At 34.9% G+C, this 15,322-nt stretch overlaps 1 protein-coding gene across 2 annotated transcripts in view; it reads left to right on the top strand.

The window, feature by feature from the left end:
- Window positions 1-1,380: 1,380 nt before the first annotated feature.
- Window positions 1,381-15,322, top strand: part of LOC111639119 (solute carrier family 35 member F1-like) — a 49,133-nt gene continuing 35,191 nt past the window's right edge. The window contains exons 1-2 of one of the 2 annotated variants that reach the window (XM_023384900.1): window positions 1,381-1,850; window positions 3,564-3,723. In XM_023384900.1, the coding sequence (XP_023240668.1) occupies window positions 1,689-1,850; window positions 3,564-3,723 (322 nt within the window). In that variant the 5' untranslated portion in view covers window positions 1,381-1,688. The remainder of the gene's footprint in view (window positions 1,851-3,563; window positions 3,724-15,322) is intronic. The other variant, XM_023384899.1, reaches the window with a different exon arrangement.

The raw sequence follows: 15,322 nt of genomic DNA, 5'->3' as shown, positions 1-15,322 counted from the left end.
GATATATTTATCTTTATATGAATAATTTATGAGTTACATTAACTATAATTACATTAACTATCATTTTTCGATATAGGAGCCACTTGTGAATCATTTTCACTTGTAGAATGTGAACTATTTCCATTGTGTGAAATTTATTCTAAACTAGTTCAAACGCATGTACTTTTCGTGAACTAGTTCCTCTGCCTAAACTATTTTCGAAGTACTCTTAGTTGTAGGAGTTATTTGTAGACCCGTTTATAATTGTGAACCATTTCCAGTTTTATGAACTATTTACGAATTATAAAGGAACTAAAATATTGATAACTTCAGTAAACAGCACGCTCACTTAAATAACTCAAGATCCAGTTGAATTTCGTTCCTAATATGAATCATTCGTTCTTCAAACGGCAAAAGAACCAAGAACCAAATAGAAAAATTTGTTTGATTCCAGATATTTGGGTTCAGATTTTGGGTGCATCTTTAAAGAAGCGCAAAAAATCACTAAAGAAGCAACAAAGTTGTTGTAAGTAGCAAAGAACACTGTCTGCTATTGAGTTAGTTCACCGTAAAAACAGAGAAAAACTTGGTCCAGTAGGTATGGCCATCGACCCTCTTTTGAGGCACATAATTGCCCCTATCGACCTCGAGCTACGACGACAATTTTGGTGACCATTCGGGGTCGACACGTTCCATTCTACTAACAAGAGAAGTTGGCGAGTGGCATAATTCCCCCCGCAGGCATTTATGTCTCGCAGGGTTTAACACGCGCTGCCAAGGCAGCACCGGCTGTTTCGGTAATGGTAGGAGTCAGATCGATTTCCGATGACGAGGACCATCCGTTCGGCGATCACGTGACCTCGACGGGAGCCAAACTTCTGACGTTCGTTTTTCTTTAAACAGCTGACGGATAGAGAAAGAAGAAGAATGAGTTCCGAGCCATAAACACCTCCTGTACACAGAAAACCATTTAAGTATGTAAGTTTTAAAATTAACTTTAGAAGAATGTTCCATTTAGTAAAAGAGGGAAAGAATTGTTTGCATCAACATATTTTTTTTAAATAATTTTTATAAAAATGATGAGAAAGATGCTCGAGAGCACCTGAACCGACAACGTTTTTCTTAAAGATGCAGAACGATCGATCGTGGGTCAAAGCGGGGAATAATCTTTACAATTGAAGTTGTTACGTTTGTCTGTCTGTGATGCTCGGCGGGGAAAATGTATTTTTATGCAGTTACGTTCGATGAATCGATTGATTGAATTTAATCGGGTCTTGTTCTCCTCCTCTTCCTCCTCCTCTTCTTCTCCAGAGACCGATAAGAAGTGATGCCTTCGATTTTTTCCACCAAAAAAACAAAAATAAAAATGGAATAATGTTTCGTTATTCCACTTTTTTCATCGGTCTAGCGGATACGAAAATTCCTGAGGTCTTACAGATACGTTACGCTAGCTGAACTTTCTAACTTTTGTGCTTTTTTGTGGCGTAGCCTTGGCGTGCTGCGTATAGCCGTCTGGGTTTGCATTTAACGCTTTAATCGCTCATTAAATTGCAGTGCTTTTGAGCCACCCCCTTAGGGGATCATATATTTTAATTTTAAACCCCGTTCTAGTTTAAACTTCCCATGCAAGATGCTTATTCTCCAACTTGATCCTCATCCTTTCTTTCTCTTCCAAAGCTCAGAGTTTCCTCAACTACGTTCTCCTGTGCATGGTGTTTACCACATGGTTGGCCTGTCGTTCCGGGGATCGTGGACTCATCCCCATTCTTCGCGCCAGGGGTTGGAAATACTTCCTTCTAGCAGCAGTTGACGTAGAAGCCAACTTTCTTCTAGTGAAAGCTTACCAATATACGACATTAACCAGCGTGCAGGTGAGTACCCGCTCTGCAACATCACCAATTCGCGTTTTCGTTAGTTCACGTCCTACATCCGGGTGAGAGGAACGATCGATGCGGCCGGCTGGAGATAACGTCGTACGGGGGGGTCGAACGGAGTGACGTCATCGGCGGTTGTTAAAAGGCTGTGGAGATATTCCGAATAACGGGGAATTTACCACGAACGAAGCTCTCGTTTAACCGTTTCTTTCGCGTCACAATAGACGGGGTTATGGATACGTGAACGGGTATCGATTCGGAAAATTTTCATATAGCCATAAACCTGCCACCCCCCGATAAAGAAGGGGAAGGAGATTTAATCGTCTCGAGTTTATAACGCTTGTATACAGGTAAGGGAGGGCAAAGACTCATCGATCGTCTTCCCTGTTACTGGATGGTGATGCCTAGCATAGGATAAACCATCCGAGACACGGTAAACCGGTGCGAATTTACACAAAAATCGGGTTTTTTTTGTCATGTCCTAGCCGGCGGCTATTGCCATCCGTGAAGCAAAAATTCCTCAGTAAACTAAGTTAACGTCTCTGTCTGGTGTCAATCTGATAAAAATCCTAAAGATAATTAGGAAGGTAGAGATTTTGATGTTGGGTAGGCTGACAACTGGATCAATGGTTTCTCCTTCTTGCCGTTGTTCCTCCAGGCGATGCAATGGAGCAGAATCCAGGTAAGAGTTTGGAAATCAGAACTAGTCCTGGTAACTGAACATTTCGGTCGTTAGAACAGGTGCACAATTGTCAATTTTCTTTAACTAGCATCGTCCGGTTGTACTGAATGCACTATCAATACTGATTCAAGATCTCGCCTCATCCTGTAGTTCCAGAAAGGCCAAAATTATCTAAAAATTCCCTTTTTATACAAATTAATACAGATTACAGACGTTAATAGAAAGTTAGATAATTCGAACGATTGGTACCGATCGGACGTGACGAAATTGTATTTGATGTCACGATAGTTCTTTTTCTAGTTAGACCAATTTCTGGTACCCCAATCTAATAAGGGAGCGCACAATCCGGGTCTCTTTTTCCTCTTTAACAATGGCAGAGAATTTCCTAGAAGCATCCCTCCTCCTGTAAATGCTAGCCCTTCCGGAACGTGAGAAGAATCTCCCTCGAATTCTCTTAATTGAATTGGTTTCTGACCGTGTTCCCGGTTACTTAGTACTGATAGCAGGACACGCGAGTAGCTAACTAGACACCGCAGCCAAATCCTCGCCATTTATCGGACGTAACAAGTTAAGAAGCGTGGCAAAGCATATAATTCCTTATGGCACAAAACTAAATCAATGCAACACGTGCATGGCTAAGAATGGCGGGGAGTGCATCAACTGACCATCCTCATTTCCCATCCCCATTGGAGGGATCTTCTTCGCGTGTTGATTCACCCAGCTGACAATTCTCACTTGAAGCATCCCCATCTTTAAGCCCCCCCAACAGAGGTTCCTGTTAAGAACTCCAATCCTCAGAACGAGGGTATAGTTTGGATTCTATAATACTCTTAACGAAGTCTGACGTGTACTCGAACGGAAGGATGATCTTTTTTTGGTAGGAGAAGGGAGTAATTGTGCACGATTCAAAGTCGAAACATAGCATGAATTATGCAAGAGGGTGGAATAAAGAAACTTCGACACGCGCATTAATTTGCAAATTTTTCAGAATTTCGAATTTATCTTTCTTTTCCTTCCCCCTTTTACAGTTGCTGGATTGCTTTACTATCCCAACGGTCCTTGCTCTATCCTGGATATTTTTGAAAGTCCGTTATAAAATTCTACACGTTCTAGGAGTTGGCATAGCGCTCCTAGGAGTCGGATGCTTAGTTTGGGCCGACTCTGAAGAGGGAAAGACGCAAAGGATGGGTGAGTAGGAGTATTTTTCTCCAAGATTTTTCCTATTTAACTACTAATAAAGCAATAATTAATAATGTTTTACTGCATTCTCCAACAAGAACTTTCGTGACTTGGCACGCGTGTACTTTGAAGCACTGCCAAGTCGAATTTCGTGTAATTAAATAACTCGCTTACCGAATTAAATCCATGATGCATATCATTTAACATGAAGTTACTCGTCAGTGATTAATATCACCTTTAATTATATTTTAGCCTTTGAATTTTTGTGTTTTAGACGTTCAAAATCTCCCCAAACGTTCAAACATTCTTCGGGGAATCCAGGATTTGAGTCGCGATACTCTTGGATCATTCTGCAACTTCGGGAAGATATGCTTATGCACGTATAGGGAATGCACGCGGGCACGTTTATAGGCGTAGAATTCGCCAACCCCGTTTAACCGGGCGCCGGACTATTGCCGATTAACCGGATAATCGATTTATTAGCGTTCCATTCCCTTAAACATTTCTGAAACTTTTACACGAACCAAGCAAGAAAGCTAATCAGGGAGTCAACTTCTGATCGATCTTCTTAACGAAAGGTCAAAGAGGATGAGAAGTTGTCATTCCAGGATGGATCCGTTTCAGGGTTTGTTATCCGGATAATGATTAGAGGAGCGTGGTGCTGCTTACCTATCAAAAGTGACAATGAAAGTTTCAACTTCTTCCTCCTCCCCGGCATCCCGGAAAGGAGGGGGAGCTTAATAAGAATGTAACATAACTCTGTTAATAACGTCAGGGGATGGAGGTAGTTAACTCTGTGACAGATCAGTAACATCGTTATGTGTTCTGGTATCGTCGGAATCCGTAACGAGATGTTTCACGGAACTTCATAAATCAAATTCGTCCGTCCGGAAGGGACCACGTGGTTTCGTGAAAAATGTAATCTTCTCCGGAATTGACACGGCATCCCTCTCGACGTTCCTGATTGGATATTTCGGCAGGGGGAAAAATCATTATCGAATGTCAGTTTGTCATATTTTTGAAATATTTTCCACCCTTTGATGACTGTAATCATCATTTCATTATTTCTTGTACCTATTTTTTACTTCGGGCAATTTACTCTTGTAACGCGTTACCCCCGATGATGGAGGACGTAGAAAAGTCTATAATATATAGCAATTTTTCATCGTAACCTCGTTTTTCCGTGCTTTATTGTCAATGAAGATTTTTCGGTTTTTTTTTTTCTTTTCGCTTTTCCTTCTTAAAATTCCATCCAGAAATATGTTTAATGCTTTCTTTCTGAGTATTTTCTTCCTTACATTGGATGCTCTGCTTCTTGTTATCTTTGTGAATGCTCTTTCCGTCTTTACTTTTACTTTTGAGTGTTCTTTTCTATGTTTGATGCTCTGAGTGCTTGTTTCTATGTTGGATGCTGCACTTCTGAGTGAACTTTTTTATATTGGATGCTTTATTTCGGAGTGATCTTCTTGTACTAGATGCTCTAGTTTTGAGTGATCTTTTCACCATTGGATGCTCTACTTCTGCCTGTTCTTTTCTACCTTTGATACTCAACATCCGAATGCTCTTTTCTACTTTGGATGCTACATCCGATTGCTCTTTTCTGCATTGGATGCTTTTCTTCTGTATTTTTCTTTACGTTAGATGCTTTACTTTTGAGTGCTCATTCTACACATTATATCACCACTTCTACGAATTGTTTTATTGTGTTAATGCATTTTTTAAAATCTTTAATATTGAATCTCTGAACTATATTCTTTTTCTCGAATGTCTCTATTATATTAAATGCTCTTTTAACTAACGACAGATGCTCATATATCTCTTTTTAAACCACTCTTCCTTAATATTAAATGTCTTTTTTTAGTTATGAACCTTCTTTTTGACTGCTTCTTCCTCGACGAATGTTCCTCATAGACATACCTACCTTCCGAGTGTTTCTTTTATATCGCACTCTCTTTTCTCTAGTGTTTTCCTTCCTGTTTCCTCCCAAGGAACAGTTAAAAAAGTCATGTTTATCTTGGTGCTCCTCATATGTTTTACCTGATTGCTCTTACTCCCGGTCTTCCCTTTCAGGTAACATTCAGCATCTGATATTCGTAACAGTGGTCAATATTGCGCAGATTAATGGCATTTTAATTGAAGAAAAAATGTTTTTTTTTTCTTTACGTAAAACCCGATTTAACGGGATTAGTTTGTCTACATTGATCCAAACTAATCTTCTGCGCGGAGTTCAAACTTGCACGGCATGTTAAGCGTGTTTAATGAGGACATTCATTCCTCGTGTTCCAGGAAAAGCTCCGAAGATTATTTTCCTCCCTGATGACGTCACGGCGCAAGGGGGGTTCGTTAATATGACGCCATACGACGTTTCTTAATCCCGTGTTTGTTTAAAGTTTCGAATTTCGTGCTTCTATTTAATCTAACAATAAAATTCTGATTGAAATTCTTTAAGAGTTTGATGTTTACAACGGATTTCTAAGGTTCACTTTTAACTTGTTGTTTTTTAATTAAAGAAAATAAATTAATTTTTATCTACAATTAAATATGCCGTTATAAGAATTTGATTAAGTTATTAATGGCTACAAAACACAAAAAAAGAATCCAGCAACGAGTTGCAGAACTTTCCCGGCCAAAAGAAAACGTTAGAATTGATCATGGCTCCAATCGTTACGAGATTTTAATTTCTAAACTTTTTATATTATTAATTATTATATTTTAAGTGGTATTCTGGAAGAAAATTAGCTATTTTACATCCAAAATGGCATATTTTTTAATTAAAGTTGTTATTTAATTATTCTACTGCGTTAGATCAACAAGATTATGCATTTTTACTAGAAAGTAAATGCTTTTTACAGCCATCCTCACGTGTTTTCCTATAAAACGAGTAATTTTTAGACCAGTGCGTGTCTTGTTACAAAACAAGTGCTTTCAGGACCCACAAAATCGTGTGTTTCGCTAGAAAATGGCTATTTTAGGACTCAAAATGTTACAGATTGTGCTAGAAACGAGTAACTTTCGCACATACAACGTCACGTGTTTACTAGAAAATGAATATTTATAAAACCTAAAATGTTACCTGTCTTAGTAGAAATAGCTTTAGAACCATGCTTTCCTGCTTTAACTCAATAATTTATCAAATATTTTTAGATTTATGCCAATTATACCTACAAAATTACTTACCAAACCTACTAAATAATCCTCAAATTTCCTACCAAACCTACTAAAAACCTACCAAATTTCCTACCAAATCAACTAAATAACTAAATAATCTACCAAATTTCCTACCAAACCTACTAAAACCCTACCAAATTTTCTACCAAACCAACTAAATAACTAAATAATCTATCAAATTTCCTACCAAACCTACTAAAAACCTACCAAATTTCCTACCAAAAACCAACTAAATAACTAAATAATCTACCAAATTTCCTACCAAACCTACTAAAAACTTACCAAATTTCCTACCAAACCTACTAAATAACCTACCAAACACGTTTCTGTCGATACTTGCGTAAATTGTTTACACAGAAACAAAACTCAATTTAAAAAGAAATAAATAAATTTTATACCCAATTATCTAAGAAAACTACTCCCAAGAAAAAAAAAACCCGAAAACACGACAAAGGAACCAACATTGAACTTACTTTTTTTTGTAAATTGACAGCTGGATAAATCCTCCTTCACCTTTCACTCAACGTGATCTCCAGGATAAAAAAGAAAGAAGGAAAAAAAAGGAGGAAGAGGAAGAGAAGATGCTGCGTAATTGTTTAAATCGTCGAACGTGATGCCCTACAACATTCACGGATTTAGAATTATCTCGTGGAGTAGTTTTGCATTTGTTTGTATGGGAGAGTGAACGAGGAGTAAATTAGTTCAATTTTCTATCCCCCTCAACAGGGGAAACATTTTCTTTTAATGAGAAATTGCCACTCTTACTATGAGAAGTGACGGGATAATCTCCCTCCTTCAACCATCTGCTTCTCTTTAGTATAAAGGATAGAAAGAAAGAGAATAAAATGCTTCCATCGCGTGTTACCTTCTAAGAACAGTTCGATAATAAAATTAAAGATGGAGTAGTGGGTAAACTTGTAACAGATGTTCTAGGCAGGCAATTCTTATATCTCTAATTTATAAAGCTATATTAATCAGTTTATATAAGGCTATATAAATGATATCTAGCAATAGTAAACCTAAAAAAAAGCATTTTCTCGTACTTTATAAAAGAATTTATTCGAAAATAAAATATAACTAACGTTCTAAATGGCTAAAGATACAAGAAAATATCAACAAACATAGGCGGTTCTCTGCACATTTTTAAGATATTAACTTTAAAATATACTTAACGATGATTGGCTATTACGTAGTAAGCTTGACGCTAATTGGTTATTTCAAAATTTTAAAGTTAGATAAAAATATAAAATTGATTTTTAATGGAATTTAAACATGTTTAAACATGCTTTGATTAACTGTAACTAGAAATAGTTCAGTTACAATTTAATTAAAAACATTTTGATTATCCTCTAACTATAAATCCTATTCCACCCTTTACACAGCGTGATCTTCGGAATGGAAAACAGAAAAGGAAGGAAGAAGAGGACATGTCGCGTAATTAAAGGATTATTCCTAACGTAATTAGGAACAATCCTTTAATTAAAAATAACATGGCTTTCTTTTAATTAGGAACATCTTGATAATCCTTTAACATCAGATTATATTCTAGGAACATCTCGATTATCCTTTAATTTAGGAGCATTATTAAGTTTAAATCTTTTAAATTAAGAATACCATGATTTTCTTTTTAATTTTCATTTTGATCATCCTTTAAATAGAATCATCATGATCGTCTTTTCAGGCACATCATGATTACTTTTTAATTATATTTACATTGTCTTTTAATGAGGTTCATCATGATCATCTTTTGATTAAGAGCATCTTGATTATCCTTTAATGAGAGTCATCACGATTATCTTTAAATTAAGAGCATTTTGAATATTCTTTAACTAGGAAGAACATCACGATCTAATTAGGAGCACCTCGAGTGTCTTTTAGAAATATCATGATATAATTAGGAGCATCTTGAATACCCTTTAACTGGGAACACTTCGATAACACTTTTACCAGGAGCATTTTCATTACGTTTCAGAGCAAGGAATATTGCAACTAAGAGCATATTTCTTACAACAAAAAAATTCATATTTGACTCCAAACCATCAGCAGAAACTTTCAAGGATGCTTCAGAAACACTACACCCTTTTCTATCAACTGCAATATTTCTTTCTCTCTCTCTCTTCCTCTTTAAAGATGGCAATTTCAGAGGTACAATTTCAAATTCAATGGTTAGGTTTCTGGTATTATCGAGTATTGCGTTAAATTGAGAAATATTGTACAACTAACTTTGGCTTTTCCACCCCCGAAGAGGTGGCTCTGTGACTTTGTATCCAACGTTCGAGATGACCATCCTCTATTGAAATCTGCCAGATATTGAACAGAAATGGAGAAGATTGTAATATTCTGATTTATCTATCGACCAAATGATGCAAAATAAAAAGAATTCCCAGATGATTTATGATGAAATGTTACGTTAGTAACAAAATTCTTCGGATTTTTACGCCGAATTTTGATAAATTGGTAGATATTTTTTTGCCCCTGTTTACAAAACTTTTTGTCTATTTTCTTTCATTTTTTTGGCAATTTCCCTGATAATTTCTGTTAAATAATTCGACGCGTAAGGGCGAAACGGTTGTCGTGAATAATTAAAATTATTAATTTTTTTAACGATTTTGCTTCCGCGTAACGCAATTTATATCACACGTACAGCGTTAAAATTAATAATTTATCATTCGATCCTGTCAAGTACAGTAGCGTGAATCATTTAATGACGATAACTAAATAATTTCATCGCGATTTAGCCGAATCTCGTTGACATTTCGGAGATTCGGATAGACAAAGCGACCGACTAATCAACTTTTTTTTTATTAGTTTGGAAGTAAGATAAAGAAAAAAGTATACAAAATTTAACTTGCAGAAATCTCTTGATTTTTATAAATAAAGAAAACTGGGAAAAGAAAAAAAAATCAAAAAGGAAAAGGAAGATGAAGAGGAGGAGGAGAAGGAGGAGGGATGAGGTGATTTGCATATTTGTCTCGGGTTAAGTTTCATGAATTGTAAAGTTTTCATTTGGAATTTTATAGAAAAGTCTTGAAAGAAATCGAAACTAGAATCTTTCTCCTGATTCTAATTAAATGTAAGATCCATTCTCCATCTTCTCTACACGAGAGATGCTCAAGAGCAGCATCTTATATACAAAAGATTACTCCATATCTTACACATCAGCAAGTTCCTCCACATCAAACCAACTGTAACTAATTTAATATTCATCCTCTATACTTCTCTATCGGTTAAGATAGATAATCAATATTTATTTCCGGAATATTTCTTATTTATTAAAAGAATATTTATGAATTTCTTCCGTTTAGATACGCTTTTCACTCCACCATATAACAATTTGATTTTGTAACGAACTATCTGGAAGTTCAATGAAGTACAGTACGTCTCGATGTCTGTTCGTATTATGAGCTTGGAAATTCTATAGGAAAGACTTTGTATAATTTAATTATCTAAACGCATTGTTTCTATATGATAAAGGTGTATATTTAAATTGCATTATTGAGAGAATTTTTGAATTTAAAGTTATTATCTAACCTGAAATTTTTATGAATGAAATTCTTTCGTCTTCATCTTACGATCTTCATTATACTAGGAGCATCAAGACGAGTGAATGAGCAGGTAAGAAAGTTAATCTTCTTGCTTTGATTAACAAGGAACTTGATTTTCTGCTTTGATTTAACGTGATACTAAGAGCATCAAGATGAGAGAATGAGGGTGGAAAGCACTTGATATCCTTGCTTTGAATCAATAAGATGCTAGGAGCATCGTGATGAGTAAATAATGTTGTAGAGCATTTAGTTTTCTTGCTTTGAATCCTGGCTTGACAAGAGCATCAAGATGAGAGAATGAGGGTGGAAAGCACTTGATATCCTTGCTTTGAATCAATAAGATGCTAGGAGCATCGTGATGAGTAAATAATGTTGTAGAGCATTTAGTTTTCTTGCTTTGAATCCTGGCTTGACAAGAGCATCAAGATGAGAACATAAGGATGTAAAGCACTTGATTTTCTTGCTTCGAATCCCAGAATCAACAAGATACTCGTCTAATAATACTTGATTATGTTGCTTTGAATCCTACGATTAACCAGACACTTGACAGAGGCTATAAAGTATTTTTCTGATCATCCTAGAATCCTAGGATTACAAATTAATTGCCTGAGGACATAAAATGTCGTCTCCAACAAGATATTTTGCTTACAACATAAAAATACTTGGCTAAAATGCCCCGAATCCTAAGAAGATCAAGATACTTAACTGAGATACCTTGTGATTGTATGGACTGCGAGATAACCCAGATGAGTATCTCGATGATCCTAGGATTATGCGTAATGATGAGATGAATATCTTAGGTCTTACTTTCTCTTATGATAAGAGAATCAGCCTGACATCTCAACGACATCCATACAAATCACTAGGATTATAATTCTAGCAAGTGATGTCTCGTGGAGAATTGCAAGATTTCTCAGATTTAAAGCTTGCAAAATATATTTAAAGCATTGTAATGAGAACATTTAACTATAATTTAACTATTTGCAACATTTATCCTAATCAGAAGCTAGAAATTCTGTAAAATATTTGTTAGCGCAGAGCGACGCGGCGCGNAACAAATATTACAGGAAAAAGTAAATAAATTTAAATACAAGAATATTTACTATCTTTTTATAATTTATATCTAATTAGTTCCGTTCTATATAGCGAAAATTTGGAAGGATGTGTTAAATAATTTTTACACAAAGCGAATTTAGTAAACATCGAGCTGGCGCGTCGCGTCGCTCGCGGGTTATCGATAAAAATCTTGATAAATTCTGTTTCCGATTGATATTTTTCTTGAAAATAACATTTCTAGTTATTTTATACCACTAAATCCAAGTATTTTATCCAAAAATTCCGCATCGATAGCTTCCATAAAGACAAAATTCCTCCATTTATACCTCGTGTGATGATGGAAAATAAAGAAGTTTGTCTCGAGAAAAATCTATATCAGAAGCAGTAACGATGTTACTCTAAGAAAAGAATTGATAAATATATTTATAAAAAAAATATATATATATATTCATATAAATTCGGCATTTTTACTATATACAAAGGAATGGACGGTAGAGAGATGATGAAAGTGATGCTGGAAGATGCTGGAGAAGAGGAGGAGAAGTTCTCAGCATCACAAACGAGAGAAGCAGTATCTTAACTTTCCCTTTCATTAAATATCGACCGAAAATTGTTCAAGGAATCAACATTCTTGAGATTTATCTAAAGAGAATTTTATTTTTTGTCAATAGTTACTCGGAAAATGGCATCTTTCTCTCGTTTCTTCCCTCCATCTTTGTTTGACTTTATCACTTACCATTGGTTTCTGGCAAATATTTCTTTCTACATCTTAGTTTTGTGATGCTGAAGAGCAATTTTTCCTGCTTATAAAATAGAGTTTATCATCGCTTCGTTGAGTTTTTATGAGGAGTAAGTCGAAAACTGAAGTCGAAGTCAACTTAAATTTCAGTTTTCTTCGCTCCTCTTTAGAATATGCTCTTTCTTATCCCCGAAAATTCCATTTTAAATCAGTTATTTCGTGAGTTTAATGCCTTTAAGATGTAAAAATTTAAGTTTTTTTTCCTCCTTAACTGATGCGGAATATTCAATTAAATTACTCGTTTTTCTGTCCTTGTAACGCGATTTTTTAAGTAGAGATGAATTTTTTACCACTTTTAATGCTTGGATTCTCCCCGCTTCTGTCTAGTATCCGCACATCTATATGTCTGTCCGTCATTTCGATCCTAAAAACAGTCATTTCTCTCATAAAATTACAGCTAAATCAAAGAAAAATTGCCATTTTGGAAAGGATGAAGAGCGGAGTTTTGAACGTTTGTTCGATATAAAAACATAAAATTTCATGTTTTAAAAAGATTTAAATGATATAGGAAAACAAATTTCATAAAAATTTCATGTATTTTAATGTTAAAGATACGTTCAGAGCATGAAATCTTCATCAGTCTGAGATCCAAACCATAGAAAGTGGGCTATTTTAATGACATTCTTCTACAACTTGTAATTTAATGATCTCAAATATCATTTTAGTATCATTAAGATCGGCACTTGGACGGAGGAAGATGTAATTGTTACCTTCCTTGCCCATTTACTTACAACTCTTACACATTATCCGGTTTGATTAATGACATTTCAAAGGAAGAAGCATCGTTCGAACTTATGACACGTTGAATTAATATTGTAATCCTGATTTCTTCTTTTAAAAACAAGAGCTAATGAAGAAGCTTTCGGGTACTCTTTGTATAAAATATTTGTAAAACGCAATGGTGGGATACGTTGAGTGAATGGGGACCGAACCCGTGTCTTTCGATAGTGATGAATTATTAGCTTATGGAAACGTAAAGGAAAAATGGAAGTTTTCAATCTTAGGAAGAGTTTGATTAATCATTTCTGATGGATGTATCTAGAAAATTCAGTTCTTTATCGTGTAAAGAAGAGCTGGAGCAGTTTTCGAATGCATCCCATAAAGTACAGCAATCTTTAGAAGCATCATTCAGCATCACGTAAAGATCAAGTAGAGTAGTTTTTAAAAGAATCATTAGCATCAGTTAAAGGAAAATTCAGCATCATTCAGCATCACTTAAAGAAGAACTAAAGCAGTCTTGAAAAGCACCATTCAGCATCGCATAAAGATCAAGTAAAGCAAGCTTAAAGCGAATCATTCAGCATCATTTAAATTAGAATTAAAGCAGTCTTTTAAAACGGAATTCAGTATAATTTAAAAAATAAGTAAAACAGTTTACAAAAGCATTATTCCGAATCGTTTAAAGTAGAATTAAAGAAGCGTTTAAAAGAATCACTTAGCATTAAGTAAAGATCAAGTGGAGTAATTTTTAAAGAATCATTAGCGTCACTTAAAGGAGAATTAAAACAATTTTTAAAAGCAGAATCAGTATCACCATAAAGATCAAATAAAGTAGTTTACAAAAGAATCATTAGCATCATTCAGCATCACATAGATACGAGTAGAGCAGTCTTCAAGAGAGTAAATCAGCATCGCATAAAGACGAGTTAGAGTATTTTCCAAAAGTACAATTCCGCATCAAATAAAAATAAGATTTAACAATGGTTAAAGTCATAACTCCGCATCACATAAAGGCGATTTAAAGCATCATCCTAAAATACAGTCCAGCATAATCTAAAGATGATCCAGAGCATTTATTGTAGAGCCAATTGCATCCAACCAAACCAATCATTGTTATGTCTTATTGTCGCCACATTTGTCGGTCGAAGTTTTCACTCTCGGATGCTTAATCCTTTTATCTTTCGATTCGCTCCAGTGGCGCGTGGATCGTAAAACCTATCACGTCACGCGCGCCTCTTCGCTCCATTGACTTCTAGCTTCTTCTCTCTCCTCCTGACAGAATTATCGCACTAATTAAAGTAACTCCGCATTCCCAAACCATCTAAAAGAAAGCCCCGAACAGTTTAAAAAGGTGATGATTAGGTAAAAATGGAAGTGGGAATGCATTTGTGAGATTGAAACTCCCCTTTTTATTCCATTGTTTGATTATCTAAAACATTTTCTGCTGCTAAAAGTGAATTACTTGTTTAACTATAATTATTCTAGTCGTAGATAATGCCATTTTCCTCCAATTTTTTAGTGTGAGAACTTTATTTTAATGTAGAATCTTCTCGTCTCCATCCATTCGAGGAAGACCAAGAGCAGATTTCTCTCGAGAATAACTTAAAAAGTTACTAATTAATTTAATCATTAGTAACTAATTCTCTGGTTATTTGCTTCGTTTTTACGTATGTTAGCTTTATTTTATGGTAGGATTTTTCGTTTTTTCTTAGTAGGAGAGCTTCGTTTTAATGTAAAACGTTCTCGTCTCTATCCATCCGGAGAAGATCAAGAGCAGGATTCTTTCGAGAAAACTTAGTAAATTATTAATTAATTTAATAATTAGAACCTAAATTATTTAGTTATTTGCTTCGTTTTTAGGTAGGATAACTTTATTTTAAGATAGGATTTTTCCTTTTTTTTCCTATGAGTTTAAGGAAGAGCAAGACCAAGATGCTATCTAGAAAACTTGGAAAGTTATGAATTTTTAAAGATTTAGGATTCCGAATTCTGCATAATTTTTACATTTAAATTATAAAATTTTAGACTTTTTTTTGTTTAAACATTTGAATTTTTATATAAGCAAAGTGGAGTTTAGAATATATATATATTTTTTCTTTCTTTTTTTGTATGTCATGTCTCTCGAGTGGCGTAAGCAGAGAAGAGAACAAAGATTCGGAAAAGGAGAAAATTTTACTTTTCTTTGGAAACAAATCTTTACAGAAATATTAGTAAAAAGTTTAGATTTACAAATACAAAAAGAAATTTTTCTTGTAAATTTAAAAAATATATCAAATATTCTTAAGAAATTCGAGATTAGGTATAGAATTCTCCACTGTAG

Source organism: Centruroides sculpturatus, unplaced genomic scaffold (genome assembly GCF_000671375.1).
Source record: "Centruroides sculpturatus isolate CEXI.00-Female unplaced genomic scaffold, Cexi_2.0 scaffold1334, whole genome shotgun sequence".
Taxonomy (NCBI): Eukaryota; Metazoa; Arthropoda; class Arachnida; order Scorpiones; family Buthidae; genus Centruroides; species Centruroides sculpturatus.
This window is presented reverse-complemented; position numbering and strand designations above follow the sequence as displayed.